This window comes from Corylus avellana, chromosome ca7 (assembly GCF_901000735.1).
Source record: "Corylus avellana chromosome ca7, CavTom2PMs-1.0".
In the NCBI taxonomy this organism is placed as follows: Eukaryota; Viridiplantae; Streptophyta; class Magnoliopsida; order Fagales; family Betulaceae; genus Corylus; species Corylus avellana.
In genome coordinates, this window is record NC_081547.1 from 7,527,926 (window position 1) to 7,542,183 (window position 14,258).

At 32.1% G+C, this 14,258-nt stretch overlaps 2 protein-coding genes across 3 annotated transcripts; both read right to left on the minus strand.

Moving 5' to 3' along the window:
• Positions 1 to 555: 555 nt before the first annotated feature.
• LOC132187642 (uncharacterized) lies at positions 556 to 2,659 on the minus strand. 2 transcript variants are annotated; one of them, XM_059602031.1, is made up of 5 exons: positions 2,446 to 2,659; positions 2,229 to 2,278; positions 1,944 to 2,049; positions 1,800 to 1,858; positions 556 to 1,028 (listed from the first exon to the last, which is right to left on the minus strand). In XM_059602031.1, the coding sequence occupies exons 1-5, from the start codon at positions 2,491 to 2,493 to the stop codon at positions 977 to 979; spliced, it is 315 nt and encodes a 104-aa protein (XP_059458014.1). In that variant the 5' UTR covers positions 2,494 to 2,659; the 3' UTR covers positions 556 to 976. The 2 variants fall into 2 exon arrangements, with proteins under 2 accessions (XP_059458014.1, XP_059458013.1); XM_059602030.1 differs by having other exon boundaries at positions 2,380 to 2,659.
• Positions 2,660 to 4,284: 1,625 nt separating this feature from the next.
• Positions 4,285 to 11,153, minus strand: LOC132187806 (subtilisin-like protease SBT4.13). Its single transcript, XM_059602245.1, has 10 exons — positions 10,945 to 11,153; positions 10,293 to 10,384; positions 9,615 to 9,861; positions 9,418 to 9,518; positions 8,317 to 8,699; positions 8,120 to 8,223; positions 6,937 to 7,161; positions 6,258 to 6,369; positions 5,963 to 6,176; positions 4,285 to 4,805 (listed from the first exon to the last, which is right to left on the minus strand). Exons 1-10 carry the CDS (start codon positions 11,151 to 11,153, stop codon positions 4,285 to 4,287), a joined length of 2,208 nt encoding a protein of 735 aa, XP_059458228.1.
• Between the last annotated feature and the right edge of the window lie 3,105 nt (positions 11,154 to 14,258).

The following is a 14,258-nucleotide window of genomic DNA, read 5'->3' on the forward strand; positions in this document are numbered from 1 at the left end:
GACACAGTAAATACAGAAATCAAGTTTACATGAGTTAATCCCTTTCAACAGATTTCTTCTACATCATGTCATGCTCACCCATATCCATATGCCCCAATCAAATATAAAAATTTGTCATCAGACCAAGATACAGAAAATATTGCTGCAGCAACTCCACCTACAATTATTACTCCCTAACAACCTGTATATATTCTGCAACTTTCTGATACTTCAACATTGCCTAAGCACACTTGGTCATCTTCATAACTCCATCTTAAGACTTATAAGACTTATAATTATAGCCATTAGAGACTAAGATATCCAATAAAACTAAATTTTTCTTTAAATCTAGTACACGTCTCACATCATCCAACGCTCTCACAACACCACCAAACATTTTAATTGTATTAATGTCTATTCCAACAACTTTAGACGTAGCATCATTACTCATTAGAACAAAACTACAATTTATAGACCTATAGGTGTTGAATCAGTCCCTATGAAAGGAAAATGTGATAAAAGCATGTGGAATCCAAAATCCAAGAGTCCAACAAGTGATCAGAACCTGTCGTACACTGGACCACAACATCACCAAACGAAATTATTTGCCAAATTACATGCAAATGTCAGAGTGCTTTTACTTCTTTTGTTATTTTCTTAACACAGACAATACCCAACTGTCACAGAACTATTCTTCCAGAATGTGCACCCAGGCAGGACATGGTCAGCCATATGCCAAGGCTTGTAAACATGAACTAAGCCTTGATTAGACCTACTTAAATAAATAATCCAAGAAGTACTCCCTAGCCACTGTGATAAAACATCCCAAGAACTAGACTCATCAAAATACGAGCACTTGAAGAGATTAACAACTCAATAGTATTTGAGCTTTTTTCTTTTTTCACTTGGCGATTGTGGAGGGGAGAAGGAAGCAATTTCAGATGAAAGGGCAATGAATATGCAGCATGTCACAATACAATACTGTCAATTACCGCATTCAATAGTCAAAGGAACCCTTGATGCCCTCAAGGCTCTCTCCCATTGATAGCCTGCAATAGAATGAATTGAGATAAATTGGCATCTTAGAAGGAGATTGGGTACATTAGTTATTATGCACAAGGCCTTCTTTCATCTGAATAGCACTATTTAACTAAAGAAAACTGTATTAAAACTTTATTAAGTGTATGAGCACAAATGTTCAACCCCTTAACAAGACTGCCATAAACCAAAATATTCCTAATCAAATCTCCAAAAGCACTTCCATTAAATTCTCACTAAACTCTATTTTAATGTTAATCTCCTATCAGCTGATTGGATTTCAAGAATTACAACAAATGACCTCTCTGACAATCAACCCCTAGCATTCTGAGAGTATGAGAAAGTGATATGAATGGGGTTTGGTATCTAAGCATATGTCAGGGAATCCGGACGGTAGGCAACCTGACTAATCCACTCATCCCACACCAGATTGGCTTTTGGCTTCTTTTTCCTAACCCCACCTACAAAAAAGGATGGATCAAGATACCCAATTTCTGGCTTTTGCTATCCCTTACCACTATCTTATCAATGAAAATTGACTACTAAAACATACACTCCAATAACTTAATAATGTCAAGATGATATAATTCGTATATAATCCCCAACCTTTATTTTTCTTTTTGGCTAAATATATTATCCCCAATCTTGGTTGCCACCAAGTTGCATGATTTGAAACGTTTACCAATCCAATTTACCCCCAAATAAATAAGGGTCAGTCATTATAACGATATATAACCTTAAGAATACAAGTTACAGAACCTCTACAAATATTCAGCACTTACTTGTGCATGCAGAACTTGAACTCCTGGCTCCTAAAAAGATCTTTCTCTCCTTCCTCGAGCTACATCAAAATCACAACCAATATCAATAAATTTTAACCAATTACAGAAGAAATGTAATAGAATAGATGTAATAGTCAATCTCACCGGATCGCTTGCATAAATGAGCTCATAACAAGGCGTAGAAAGGCATCGCAGCGCACAATTCTCCTTGGCTATCATTGAAGACTTGCATTGCCAACCCCACAATCCGCTAATCCCATAGTAAAGCACAACCACAAAGAAAACTCGTTTACTCAAATAAAGACACCAATTCTATAATTCTACGGGAAATGTATATGTTATTAATAGGACAAAATATGATACATGATATGGAGTATCAAGAAGCACATGACACAGAAAATTAAAATTAAAAAAAAAAAAAAAAAGTACCTCTCAACATCAGCATAGCACTCGTTCTTCTTCTGCCTGACCTCAGTGTCCTGTGTCCAGATAAGAGAACCAGCAAAATAAGATTTAAAACAATCCAGAACGAAAATAAATAAATAAATAAAAGAAGAAGAAAAAAAATGATCGGGCATACAGAGATAGGGCGTCGAGACTTGGCGAGGACTGTAGAAGATAAAAAGAGAGAGCAAATTATGAATACCACAAAAGCAGAAGAGGAATTGAGAGGAATAGGGTTCTTGTTGGCCATTTTGAAATCGAATTTTGGATCTCAGTTTATCATGAATGTCTTTTTTTCTGAATTTGGGGTGTTCGGCCTTCGGGGAATAGGGAGGACCGACGAGAGTTTTTGGAGGGTAAAACGGCGCGGCTGGTAGAGGCGCTGATAGTTTCCGACTCTTTCCCTATCTTTTTTTTTTTTTTTTTTAATTATTATTTATTTTCTAAATTAAAATGGCAAGGATGGGGCAATTACAGTTATCGACCCCAACCGTTAACCGTGCCACTTTAGATGGTTAGTAATTTTGAGTAACCACTAACTCCATAGCTTTAGGCGGTTAACAGTTTTAAGTAATTGCCGATTAGTAGTAACTTGTGTTCAAATTGCATCATCGTTACTGTCAGGTATGGATCTATTTTAGTGTTTTGGGGCTTTTTACGGCCTTTTTTTGGCATGTTATATTTTTTTTTAATTGATTTTGTTTTAAAACTAAATTTTAAAATAAGACTCTAACATAATATATAAGGATAGAAAATTAGTGATTATTAATCGCCTCCGCCTATTCTACCATCACTAACATACCACCCTTGGGAGTTAGCTATTTTTGCCAACTACTTACCAATGCGACTAGATGGTTAGTGACAATTAGTGACGTCAATGTACAAGTTGTTGGTCACTTGATACAGCTGAAGTGTGACTTTGTTGTCAAGGACTTAGGCAAGCTTAATTATTTTTTGGGCATCAAAGTTCTTAATGTTTCTAGTGGGTTCATTTTATCACAGCAAAAATATATCTACAATATTCTCAAGAGAACAAACATGTTGTTTGCAAAACAATCACCTCACCTACATATGTCATCTGCACTTTCTCTCTCGCTATTACAAAAGTACAGTTGAGTTGGCGCTTTGCAATATCTTTCTATCACTTGCCTTGATGCTGCTTTTGTTGTGAAAAAAGATCTGCCAATTCTTGCACAGATCTACAAGAATCTAGAGTTTCCAAGTCAAGTGCAGAGGTGGAATATTGAGTAGTACTGGCCAACACTACTGCAAAAATCACGTACGTGGCTTCCGTCTCTATTTCAAGAACTTGGTGCATGTTCCAAATAAATTTCCTCCAATCTTGTATTGTGATCAATGTGATAATATTAGAACTACCTGCTTGAATTCAAATCTGGTATTTCATGCTGGCACAAAAAACAGAGAAATTTATTGCCATTTTGTTCAGTACAAAGCTGCTTCTAAATCTCTTCTACTCTATCTGGTTTCTCTGGTCAAATTGCAAACATTCTTAGTAAGTCACTCGTGTCAATAAGATTTAGAGTCTATTTGGGATTGTTTTTGAGAAATAGAGCTTTTAAGCCAAAAAGAGCTTTTGGGCAAAAGCATCATTTTTAAGTTTTTACTAAAAATGTATTTTGGCCATTTTTAAGCTTTTTTGACACTTAAAAGCGCTTTTAATTTTTTTATCAAGCGAGTACTTTTTTCTTCGGACAAACTTTTTGAGTGTTAAAAGTACTTTTAGGCTTTTCAAACGCAATCCCAAACAGGTCATTACTCGACTAAATTGTTCAAAACCTCAACGTTCATGACCTGCCGTGGGGTTTGTGGGGCGTATTAGAAGTTGATCAAGATAAGAAGATGCGGCCCTTTTAAGAAATATAAGACCCCATGAATATATCAAACACTCGTTGTAGAATTATTATAGTTGAAATTGTAAATAATATTTTGATCAAGTTGTAAAGTATGATAAATGAAAGCAATATCTCCCTATGCAATTCACGGGAGTCAGCCAATATTCTCTCTAGCAATGTTTTACGTTCTATAAGAAAGACGTGTACACAACAATCGGACTTCGCACAATGTGAGTTCTATCAGACCACACAAGCGCTGCAGATACCCGTTTAGGTGATGGTAAGGCCTTCCCAGACACAATCACAACAAAAGACTTCTTCTCTTTCAACGACTTGAAGGAGAGAATACTAGGCTTCACACTAACATTCATTTGAGAATCTGTTATGACTTTTGATACGAAAGTAGAGTTTGCAAGGCCTACATTTGTTACTGTTCTTGGGAATTCAACTGCGAAGCTTTTCCCTGTTTCAACGCGAACTTGCATTGATGGGTAGTTGAGATCCTTTGGAGACCCTTTATTTTCACTTGGACAAGTTCCAAAGAAACTAAGTTGCATACTGCAGAGCATTTTTATGTAGTCGTCTTTAGACGTTTCATACACTAGACCAGGATCTATTGCTTTTACGGGATTGACATGGCCTGCCCCAAAAGCAAATTCTCCTTCTCTATATTCATCTTCGGCTTCTTTTGTGGCATTCATTGGCCAAGCTGCAAGAATAAGACAATATAATAGCTACTTAGAATCATAATGGATGTCTTACAAAAAAAAAAAAGAATCATAATGGATGTGTTTGTCAAAAGGCTTTGAAAAATAAAGTAGACGGGGTTGGCCGATATGTTTTTAGGCCTTAGGCGGAAAGTTTAAGTGGGGTCTTTTTCTCTATATTGCAAAATTAATTAAATAATATTTATTTTAATGTTAATTATATTTTTATTTAAAAATCATTCTTCTCACTTTATGAGTTTTATTTAAGAATATCTTTATCGTTATTGGATTCCCTTATTTATTGATATCAATTTTTTAGGCCTTATTTATTTGAGAATGTTAGAGAATCAAATGATATTAATGCCTTTTTGAAATTAAGTACGGGGCCTTAATTTAAGCATATATATTGACTCTGTTTAATTTTTTTTTTATGGAAATTATTTTATTAGGATTCATTAATTGAGGGCCTTATTAAATCGAGGCCTTTATTAAATTACTTTTTTACCATGATTTGAGGCCTTAATTAAAGAATATGGAGGGTAATAAGGGTTTTAAAATTTTTTTATGGAATTATTTTGTAATTAATATTTTTTTAATTGAGGGCCTTATTAAATTGGGGGCCCTAGGCGACTGTCTAACTCCCCTAGTGGTTGGGCCGGCCTTAAGACCAGAACTGTAACAAATTTAATTGATGTGAGAAATAAAGTAAGAATGTTTTGTATGAAAAAATAAATAAATAATTTGTTTTATAGTATTTTTTATTTAAATAGTAATAAAAGTGATTGATGTGATGTGAAAAATAAGAATATTGAGAACTTTTTTTTAGTCATTTCCCAGACACAGCCAATCTTACCAAAGAAAATGATACAGCGCATGCATGCTGTTAAATTACCAGTTATCCTAAAATTTCAAGCTGATAGGAAATGGTAAGTTTAATCACTTAATTATTAGTTTAACATTATTCCTCATGTGTGGGCTCAAACTTCCTTTTAATAAGTGAGGCTCAACAAATGAAATATTTAATTTAAATAGGATGAATTAACGGAGTTAAAGTTTGATTCAATAACTTTTAATTTTAATATCATGTTAAATTACCAGTTATCTCCAAAACTTAAATACACAACACACAAGAGCAAGCTAAAGGGAAGAATGTTTGTACCGGTGGTCATTAGCGCAGATTTGATGGCTGATGGAGACCAATCGGGGTGAAAGGTTTTCACGTAAGCAGCTGCGCCAGCTGCATGTGGGCAAGACATGGATGTCCCAGACATTATACTGTACTTGGCGGACCTCTTGTCCTTGGGGTTTCCAGAAGGTGGACTCACTGGGGAATATGATGCCAAAATTTCTATTCCCGGGGCCGTTATATCAGGCTGCAATATGTATCAAATTAAATAGATGTCAGCGTTAGAGATGTGATACATAAAAGAGAGAGAGAGAGAGAGATGGCTAGCCTTCAAAATGTCTGGTGCAACGAGATTTGGCCCACGTGAAGAGAAGGAAGCAACTACTGGAGCGGCTGAGTTTTTCGTTACTTCACTTTTCAATATGTTTCCTTGCGGGTTTCTGAAAAACAAGAACTTGAGACATGAGGGCAGAAACTTATAGAATAGATTATCATCCAAACCAATTAGAAGTATGTATATGCCATTTAAATGTTCATACAAGGCCTAACATTCTTCGAAAATCCTATTAAAATCTACCTCTCATTCTTGTTATATATGTTTCTATGCCTATGCACATTTCAAAATCTCTAATGAAAATAAAAATATTATTTAGTAAATTGTTATGAAAAATACTACATATCACATCAGTATTCTATTATCTTGATGTTGAATTCTCAATCCATTATTGATTTATTTTATTTTAACAATTGCAGATTTAAAGGGCGGTTTGACAATGTCATGTCATTGATGTCAACATAGTATGATAGTGGTATATATCGTATACAGCATTACTAGACTGCTATACGATTAGAATGAAATGACAGTGAAAATTAGCTCTTGATTTTTTTTCAAAGACTCGTTTTACTGTTACGACATTTTAATTATATGACAGTTATATAACAATTTATTAAATAACAGCTTTAATTGTATGTCAGAGACAAATGAACACAAATTAGAATATCCTTACTTGGTAGAATTCACGTAGGTCTTGACTACACCATATTTATGGGCCGTTAAGGTAGATGTAGGTAAGGGAAGTACATAATTGAAACCATGCATTTTTTCAATATTATCTAACGTGATTGATCCAACGGCGCCAGCTCTGAAAGCTTCTCCCCATCCGTTTGCCCAATCACACACCACAATCTTTCCTTTTACCAAGCTACTATTCAAACAACCCGCGCTGCAAACCCTGATATTAATTAACACATGTAATTTTTTTAGTTTTCGGGTGTATTTGGCATTGCAATTTTATATATAAAAAAGTGTGATTTTAAATCAAATCATAAAAAATAGATTGTTTGAAATTGCATTTTAAAAAATTGTAATTTGAAAACGTAGTATATATTTGTTTTTGGTCAAGACATGTTTTTTTTTTTTGAAAAATCCACTTTACCCTCTAAAGTTTTAGGGGTTTTTCAATTTGAATACCAAAGTTTAAAAATTGACAATGTACCCCCCTAATATTTCAAAAAAATTCAATTTAAACCTTCTGTTACTAATTTCCGTCAAATTGGACGAAAATATATGAAATTACGTAATTACCCTCAGGCTTTTAAAAAAAAAAAAAAAAATTCCATCCAATTTAATGGAAATTAATAACGGAAGGTTTAAATTGAAATTTTTTGAAACATTAGGGGGTACATTGCCAATTTTTAAACTTTGGGGTTCAAATTAAAAAATTTCTGAAACTTCAGGGGGTAAACTGGATTTCCCCCACCTTTTTTTTTAAATGCATAATTTTAAAGATTAAAGGGAAAAATCCACTTTACCCCCCGAAGTTTCAAGAGTTTTTCAATTTGAACCCCAAAGTTTAAAAATTGGCAATGTACCCCCCTAATGTTTAAAACATTTTCAATTTAAACCTTCCGTTACTAATTTCCGTCAAATTGGACGGAAATTTCTAAAATTACGTAATTACCCTCATGCTTTTTTAAAAAAAATTCCATTCAATTTAACGGAAATTAGTAACGGAAGGTTTAAATTGAAAATTTTTGAAATATTGGGGAGTACATTGCCAATTTTTAAACTTTGAGGTTCAAATTGAAAAACTCTTAAAATTTCAGGGAGGTAAAGTGGATTTTTCCCAAGATTAAGCTATAATTTTATAGGCTAAACTATAATTTTGTCAAACGCTTAACATCATTTACCGAGCTAAAGTAGGATTAGCGCAAGAAGTAGTGGAAGCATCTTTTCCATGTATCATAGGGAATTTTTTTCCTTTTCTCTGTGTAAAAGAACTTATTCCATTTCCCTAATAATGGAAAAGGTAAAATTAGATGACACAAAAAAAGGAATCTACAATGCACATATATATAGAATATGTAGGTAATTAGATGATACTTACAATGAGTGTCTTTCCATTCCCAAGAACAACCTTATCAATGATCTTACGATCTATGCTGCTGGCCGCTGTAGACAGCAACCACGGGGCAACACTACCGACCGTTGATGAACTGGGGCCATTATTTCCGGCAGCCTGAACGGTGAGTATACCTTTCTCCATCGCATGAAAAGAACCAATAGCAATAGAATCATTTTCAAATGCTTTTGAGTCTCCGCCGACTGAAATGGTGATGAGATCAACCCCATCTGCAATAGCATCGTCAAAAGCAGCAAGGATGTCTTGGTCTCGACACCCATATTCACTACAAGCTTTGTATGCCGCAATCCTTGCTGACGGAACACCTCCTCTTGCCTTGCCCTCCGCCAAACCGAAAAAACTTGCACCTTCGTTAAAATATTAAATTCATTTATTTTTATCAGCTTAAAGTTTTAAAAGAAGTGATGATTTCATATTATATCAAAGTCAACGGTTATAAGTTCGAAGTCGGTCTTTAAAAGTGACGTGTATATAAGTAACTTTTATAGGGATTTGATATTATAACATAATTATTAAATGATAAGAAGACTACACAAAAGTCCAAAGTCTATTACACTTCCATTTCATCTGTTTCAACTGTTACCAAAGTCTATTTCACTTCACGTTCTAACAGTTACAGAAAACGAATAGTCTCAATTAATGTGGTTTTATTTAATTGTTATTTAATATACATGTAAAAATGTCTCTACTTAAATGAATCGAAAAGTTTCAAATGTATTAAGTGTAAGAGACAATTATAATTAGAGTTTGTTTGAGTTCTATTATTTAACACAAACCAACTTTTTGTGTCATTCAATAAGAGATAGATACATCAACATGTATCCCTAAATGACATTAAGATGAAAACACTAAATTTTAATCTATTTTCTTCAACAAACAAGCCATGGATATTCCCCGTTCAATCAAAAAAACAAAATTATTTCTCATATGCTAAAGGAATTATATCATTTTTAAAGGAAAATTCTTCCAACACAGTTTGTAAAAACTTTATGCCCTAAATTAAATAATTGAATTTATCTATTTCTATCGACTTCAACTTTTCAAACAAATGATAGTTTAACGCACCTGATACTTTGATACCAGCTGCTGTTGAGGCAGTGTGGGTACCATGACCTTCAATGTCCCTTGCAGAAGTACCATTATAAACTCGGGCTCCAATGAGCTTACTGCAAAATGTCAATGTAGCCAAAACCTTTTACAGCTGCATGATTTGTTTTAATAAAAATGCAGAATTTAGCTCGATCAGGGAAAGAAGAAATTACTTGTTGCAGGTAAAGTTGGAACCACCAGCACAAGTACCCTTCCATTTCGCAGGAGGTGGACCATATCCTGAATCTCTAAAGCTCTCTGATTCAGGCCAGATTCCGCTGTCAATAACGCCTACTATTACATCACTCTCAACTGTCGGATTTCGTTTCACAGTTTCAGTTAAACCCATAAAATCCCACGATCTTGTCGTTTGAAGTTGAAGAGTTCTGCTTGGAAAAACAGAGACCACTTCCTTCCTGCCTGCACATCATTAATGTCATTATGGCTGTGTTTGCAATAGACTTGAAAAATGAATTAGGATTTCTCTCCATTTCTTTTAAACTCGAGAATATTCAGTTAATTATAGTGGAGGGATATTTTTATCCATTCAAAATTGAAAGACAAAAATAACCTTCCACTATAATTAACTAGATATTCTCTGATTCATTTGAACTATAAAGGATCTGAACCGAAATTGTAAGAGATTTAATTGATTTGAGAAAAAATAAATAAATAAATATTTGAATTGATTTTGAGAGGAATAGTAGAATCTCTTTTTTTTTTTTTTTTTGAGTAATTTTCCAAACATATCCAATAAGAGCATTCACATTCGTCCCAATAAATTTTAATTAAAGAGTCAATTTTTTTTTATATATATTTTAACCAAAAAATAAAAATCAAAAAACGCTTACTCGCAATGATTTGATGCTCTTCATCACTCAGCCTGGCTGCAAATGCATTGAAACTCCTAGTGTAGCTTTTAACATGAGAGCCAGTGGCAGAACTGAGAGGACAAATGGCAAAACAGTAATTAAAAACCTTCTTTTCTTAATTTTTAGGATTAAGTCTACTTAACCCTCTCAAACTATCACCTCAATAACAATCTACCCCACAAACTATCAATTGCGACAATATACCTCCCAAACTACCAAGAGAATGACAATGTACCCCCAATTTTTTAAAAATGACAAAATTACCCTTACCAAAATAAAAACAAAAATACTAAAATTTAATTTTTTTTCAAATTTTTAAGGGCATTTTTGTCTCATTGAAAATTTTATAGGGATAATTTCGTCATTTTGCTAGCATTATGGGGTACATTGTCATTGTTTTGATAATTTGAAGGGTAAATTGTCGTAATTGATAGTTTGGGGGGTAGATTGACATTCGAGTGATAATTTGAAGGGGTTAAGTGTTCTTTACTCTAATTTCTATCTTATTTTAAGTTGTCTTTTTTTTGTGCGCTTTTTTGTGAGTTATTTTAGGTTGTCTTCAATAAAAAGGAGACAAGTAGACCAGAAGTACTATAACTGTTAAAAGCTGAGGGTTCTTCATTTTATGTACCTTTCTCCTAGAACTTGTTGAAGAACGCTAAGATGGAGAGACGCGGTTGAGTATTCACCCTCTAGCAATGAACCCATGTACACAATGTAGACATCTTTGCCTTCATCTGAAGCACCACAACAAAAGACATGGACAGCAGCCACAATGAGAAACACCAAGATGCGGCAATATTGGGAAATATAGCTATACACAGCAGCCATGGTAAACATATGGCATGTGAAAATGAAGAGGCTTTAACTACTATATATATTATAATACCAATCGCCATCCTGCCGGCTGTTCGTACATTCTCTTCTTTTTCTTTTTCTTTTTTGAGAAACGTAGATTCATTTTTATTGGCAAAGGAGTTTTTTCGGAAATGAATTGGGCTCATTAATTTGGCCATGTATTGAAGGACAATTTTTTGCTTTTTAGGGTATGTTATTTACAAATTTTCTCAAAACGTGCAATTTATAGAAATCTAATCTAATCTAATCTAATCCAATATATATATATATATATATATATATATATATATATAAGCCGAGTTTTAGCTTAAAGAGTGCGTAGAATTGCGACACGTGCCCCCAACCGGTCCTATTAGAAAGTACTTAGAATTACGACACGTGATGTTTTTGATGTTAGCCTTTTAGTGAGACAATTAAAACATAAGAGTTTTATTTGTAATGAATTGAATTATCTAAATGAAGAAAACAAAAGGTTTTCAAATTCTATATTTTCATCTTTTCTTCCTTTATGTTTATATCTCAATATGAGACAGTTAAAACGTATAGGTTTTATTTGTAATATATTTAATTGTCTTAATGGAAAAAAAACAAAAGGTTTACAAATTCTCTTACCTAGAATTGCGACACGTGGCGTTTTAGTTGTTAGCCTTTTAGTGAGACAATTGAAACATAAGAGTTTTATTTGTAATGCATTGAATTGTGTTAATGAAGAAAACAAAAGGTTTACAAATTCTCTCTCTTTCTTTCTTTATTTTTCTTTTTATCTTCTCTTGCTTTGCCTTAAAGAATAAAACAAAAGGTTTACAAATTCTCTCTCTCTCTCTCTTTCTTTATTTCTTTTTCTTTTTATCTTCTCCTGCTTTCTCTTTATATCTCAATGTGAGATAATTAAAACATGGGAGTTTTATTTGGAATGCATTTAATTGATATCTTAATGGAGAAAACAAAATGTTCCTAAATTCTCTCTTTCTCTCTGTTTATTTTTTTCTTTTCTTCTCTTGCTTTCTATTTATATCTCAATCTTCCTTTGTAAATTTCACACTCAATTCAAGAAAAAGATGAGAGGGAGGGAGAGTGAGAGTTTCCAATAGTTGTTTCCAAATGAAAAATTATACTACGGTTATTTTATTTCTTTTCTTTTTTTGCTAGAACATTTATTTTCCATTATATTAGTATTGTCATTTTATATGTTTATTTTCGGTGCTTATGTTCTTCCATTTTTATTTTTGTCCCCTATATTTTTTCTATTTATATCAATCAATTTCGGAAAAAGACGAGAGAGAGAGAGAGAGGGAGAGAATTTCTCTTTTTTTTTTCTCAATAAAAAATTATACTACAGTTATTTTCTTTCTTTATTTTTTTTTTTGTAATAGTTCTTTTCAATTTTCCAATCGTTGTTTCTCAATGAAAAATTATACTACAATTTTTTTTTTTTTTTTGATAGAATAGTTACTTTCAATTATATTAATATTTTTTGTATTTTTCTTTTCTTTTCTTTTTTTATCTTTATTTCCTGTGCTTATGTTCTTCCATTTTTTGTTTTTGACCCTTATTTTTTTCTTTCTAATTTATATATTATTTTTTTATTCAAATGATTACTTTTCTTTTGTAAATTTAACATTGAATTCAGGAAATATTAATAGTGAGAGTTTCTTTTCGTAGAAACTCAATTTTTCCAATATATTTCACTCTCAATTTTCCAATTGTAGATTTTTTTTTTTTTTTGTCTTTGTTTTCCTATGTCTTAAAATTAGTTTCTTTTACTTTTATATATGAAGGAAGGTTGAAAAAAATATATTTATTTTTCATTATATTAGTATTGTCATTTTATATATTTTTTTTATCTTTATTTTCATGCTTATGTTCTTCGATTTTTTTTTTTGACCCTTATTTTTTTTTCTAATTTATATATTATTTTTTATTCAAATGATTACTTTTCTTTTGTAAATTTTACATTGAATTCAGAAATAATAGTGAGAGAGTTTCTTTTCGTAGAAACTCAATTTTGTCAATATATTTCATACTCAATTTTCCGATCATAGATTTTTTTTGTCTTTGTTTTCCTATGTCTTAAAATTAGTTTCATTTACCTTTATATAAGTGAAGGATTGTTGAAAAAAAAAAAACAATCTATTTGACAAAACCTTTTATAATATTTGTGGATTTCATTGGAACTGGGAAAAATATAGAAAAAAAAAAAAAGTTCTTTTTCATTATATTAGTATTTTTCATTTGTTTACATTTTTTTTTCCTTAATTTCTATTCTAATTTATATATATATAAAAGTCGAGTTTTGACGTAGAGAGTGCTTAGAATTGCAACATGTGTATATATATATATATATATATATATATATATATATATATTTGTCTTAACTCCATCTCTCACGTCTCTAGCTCTCTCTACCTCTATCTCCACTTAAATGTTTTAAATCTCTCTCTCTCCAATAATTTATGTTTCAACTGTTTTTTTTTTTTTTTTCTCTCCCATAACCCAACACATGTCTCTCTTTCACCCCGTCTCTCTCTCTCCTATAATTTTATGTTTGAACCTTTTCTTTTCTCTCTCTAAACTAATTCTATGGTTTAAGTGTCTTAACTATTTCTCACTCTCCCATAATTTTATGGTTGAAGGGGTATTATTTGTAATGCATTGAATTGTCTTAATGAAGAAAACAAAAGGTTTTCAAATTTTCTATCTCTCTTTATTTAATTTTCATTTTATCTTCTCTTGCTTTCTGTTTATATCTCAATGTTTGACAATTAAAATGTATGAGTTTTATTTATAATATATTTAATTGTCTTAATGAAGAAAACAAAAGGTTCTCAAACTCTCTCTTTCTTTTTTTATTTTTCTTTTTATCTTCTCTTGCTTTCTCTTTATATCTCAATGTGAGATAATTAAAATGTAGGGGTTTGATGTGGAATGCATTTAATTGATGTCTTAATATAGAAAACAAAAGGTTCTCAAATTCTCTCTTTCTCTCTTTGTTTATTTATTTTTTCTCTTCTCTTGCTTTCACACTCAATTCAGGAAAAGATGAGAGAGAGAGAGAGAGAAAGTTTCCAATTATTGTTTCTCAATGAA

Excerpts from the sequence above, each read along its gene's own strand:
- LOC132187642 (XM_059602030.1), bottom strand. The coding sequence starts at position 2,493 with ATGGCCAACAAGAACCCTATTCCTCTCAATTCCTCTTCTGCTTTTGTG. Across the intron at positions 2,279-2,379 it reads AGTCTCGACGCCCTATCTCT|GACACTGAGGTCAGGCAGAA; the intron begins GTATGCCCGATC and ends ATCTGGACACAG. Across the intron at positions 1,859-1,943 it reads TCATTTATGCAAGCGATCCG|CTCGAGGAAGGAGAGAAAGA; the intron begins GTGAGATTGACT and ends ATTTTGATGTAG.
- LOC132187806 (XM_059602245.1), bottom strand. The coding sequence starts at position 11,153 with ATGTTTACCATGGCTGCTGTGTATAGCTATATTTCCCAATATTGCCGC. Across the intron at positions 9,862-10,292 it reads AGAGCATCAAATCATTGCGA|GCAGGAAGGAAGTGGTCTCT; the intron begins GTAAGCGTTTTT and ends AATGATGTGCAG. Across the intron at positions 7,162-8,119 it reads GCTAATCCTACTTTAGCTCG|GGTTTGCAGCGCGGGTTGTT; the intron begins GTAAATGATGTT and ends AATTAATATCAG.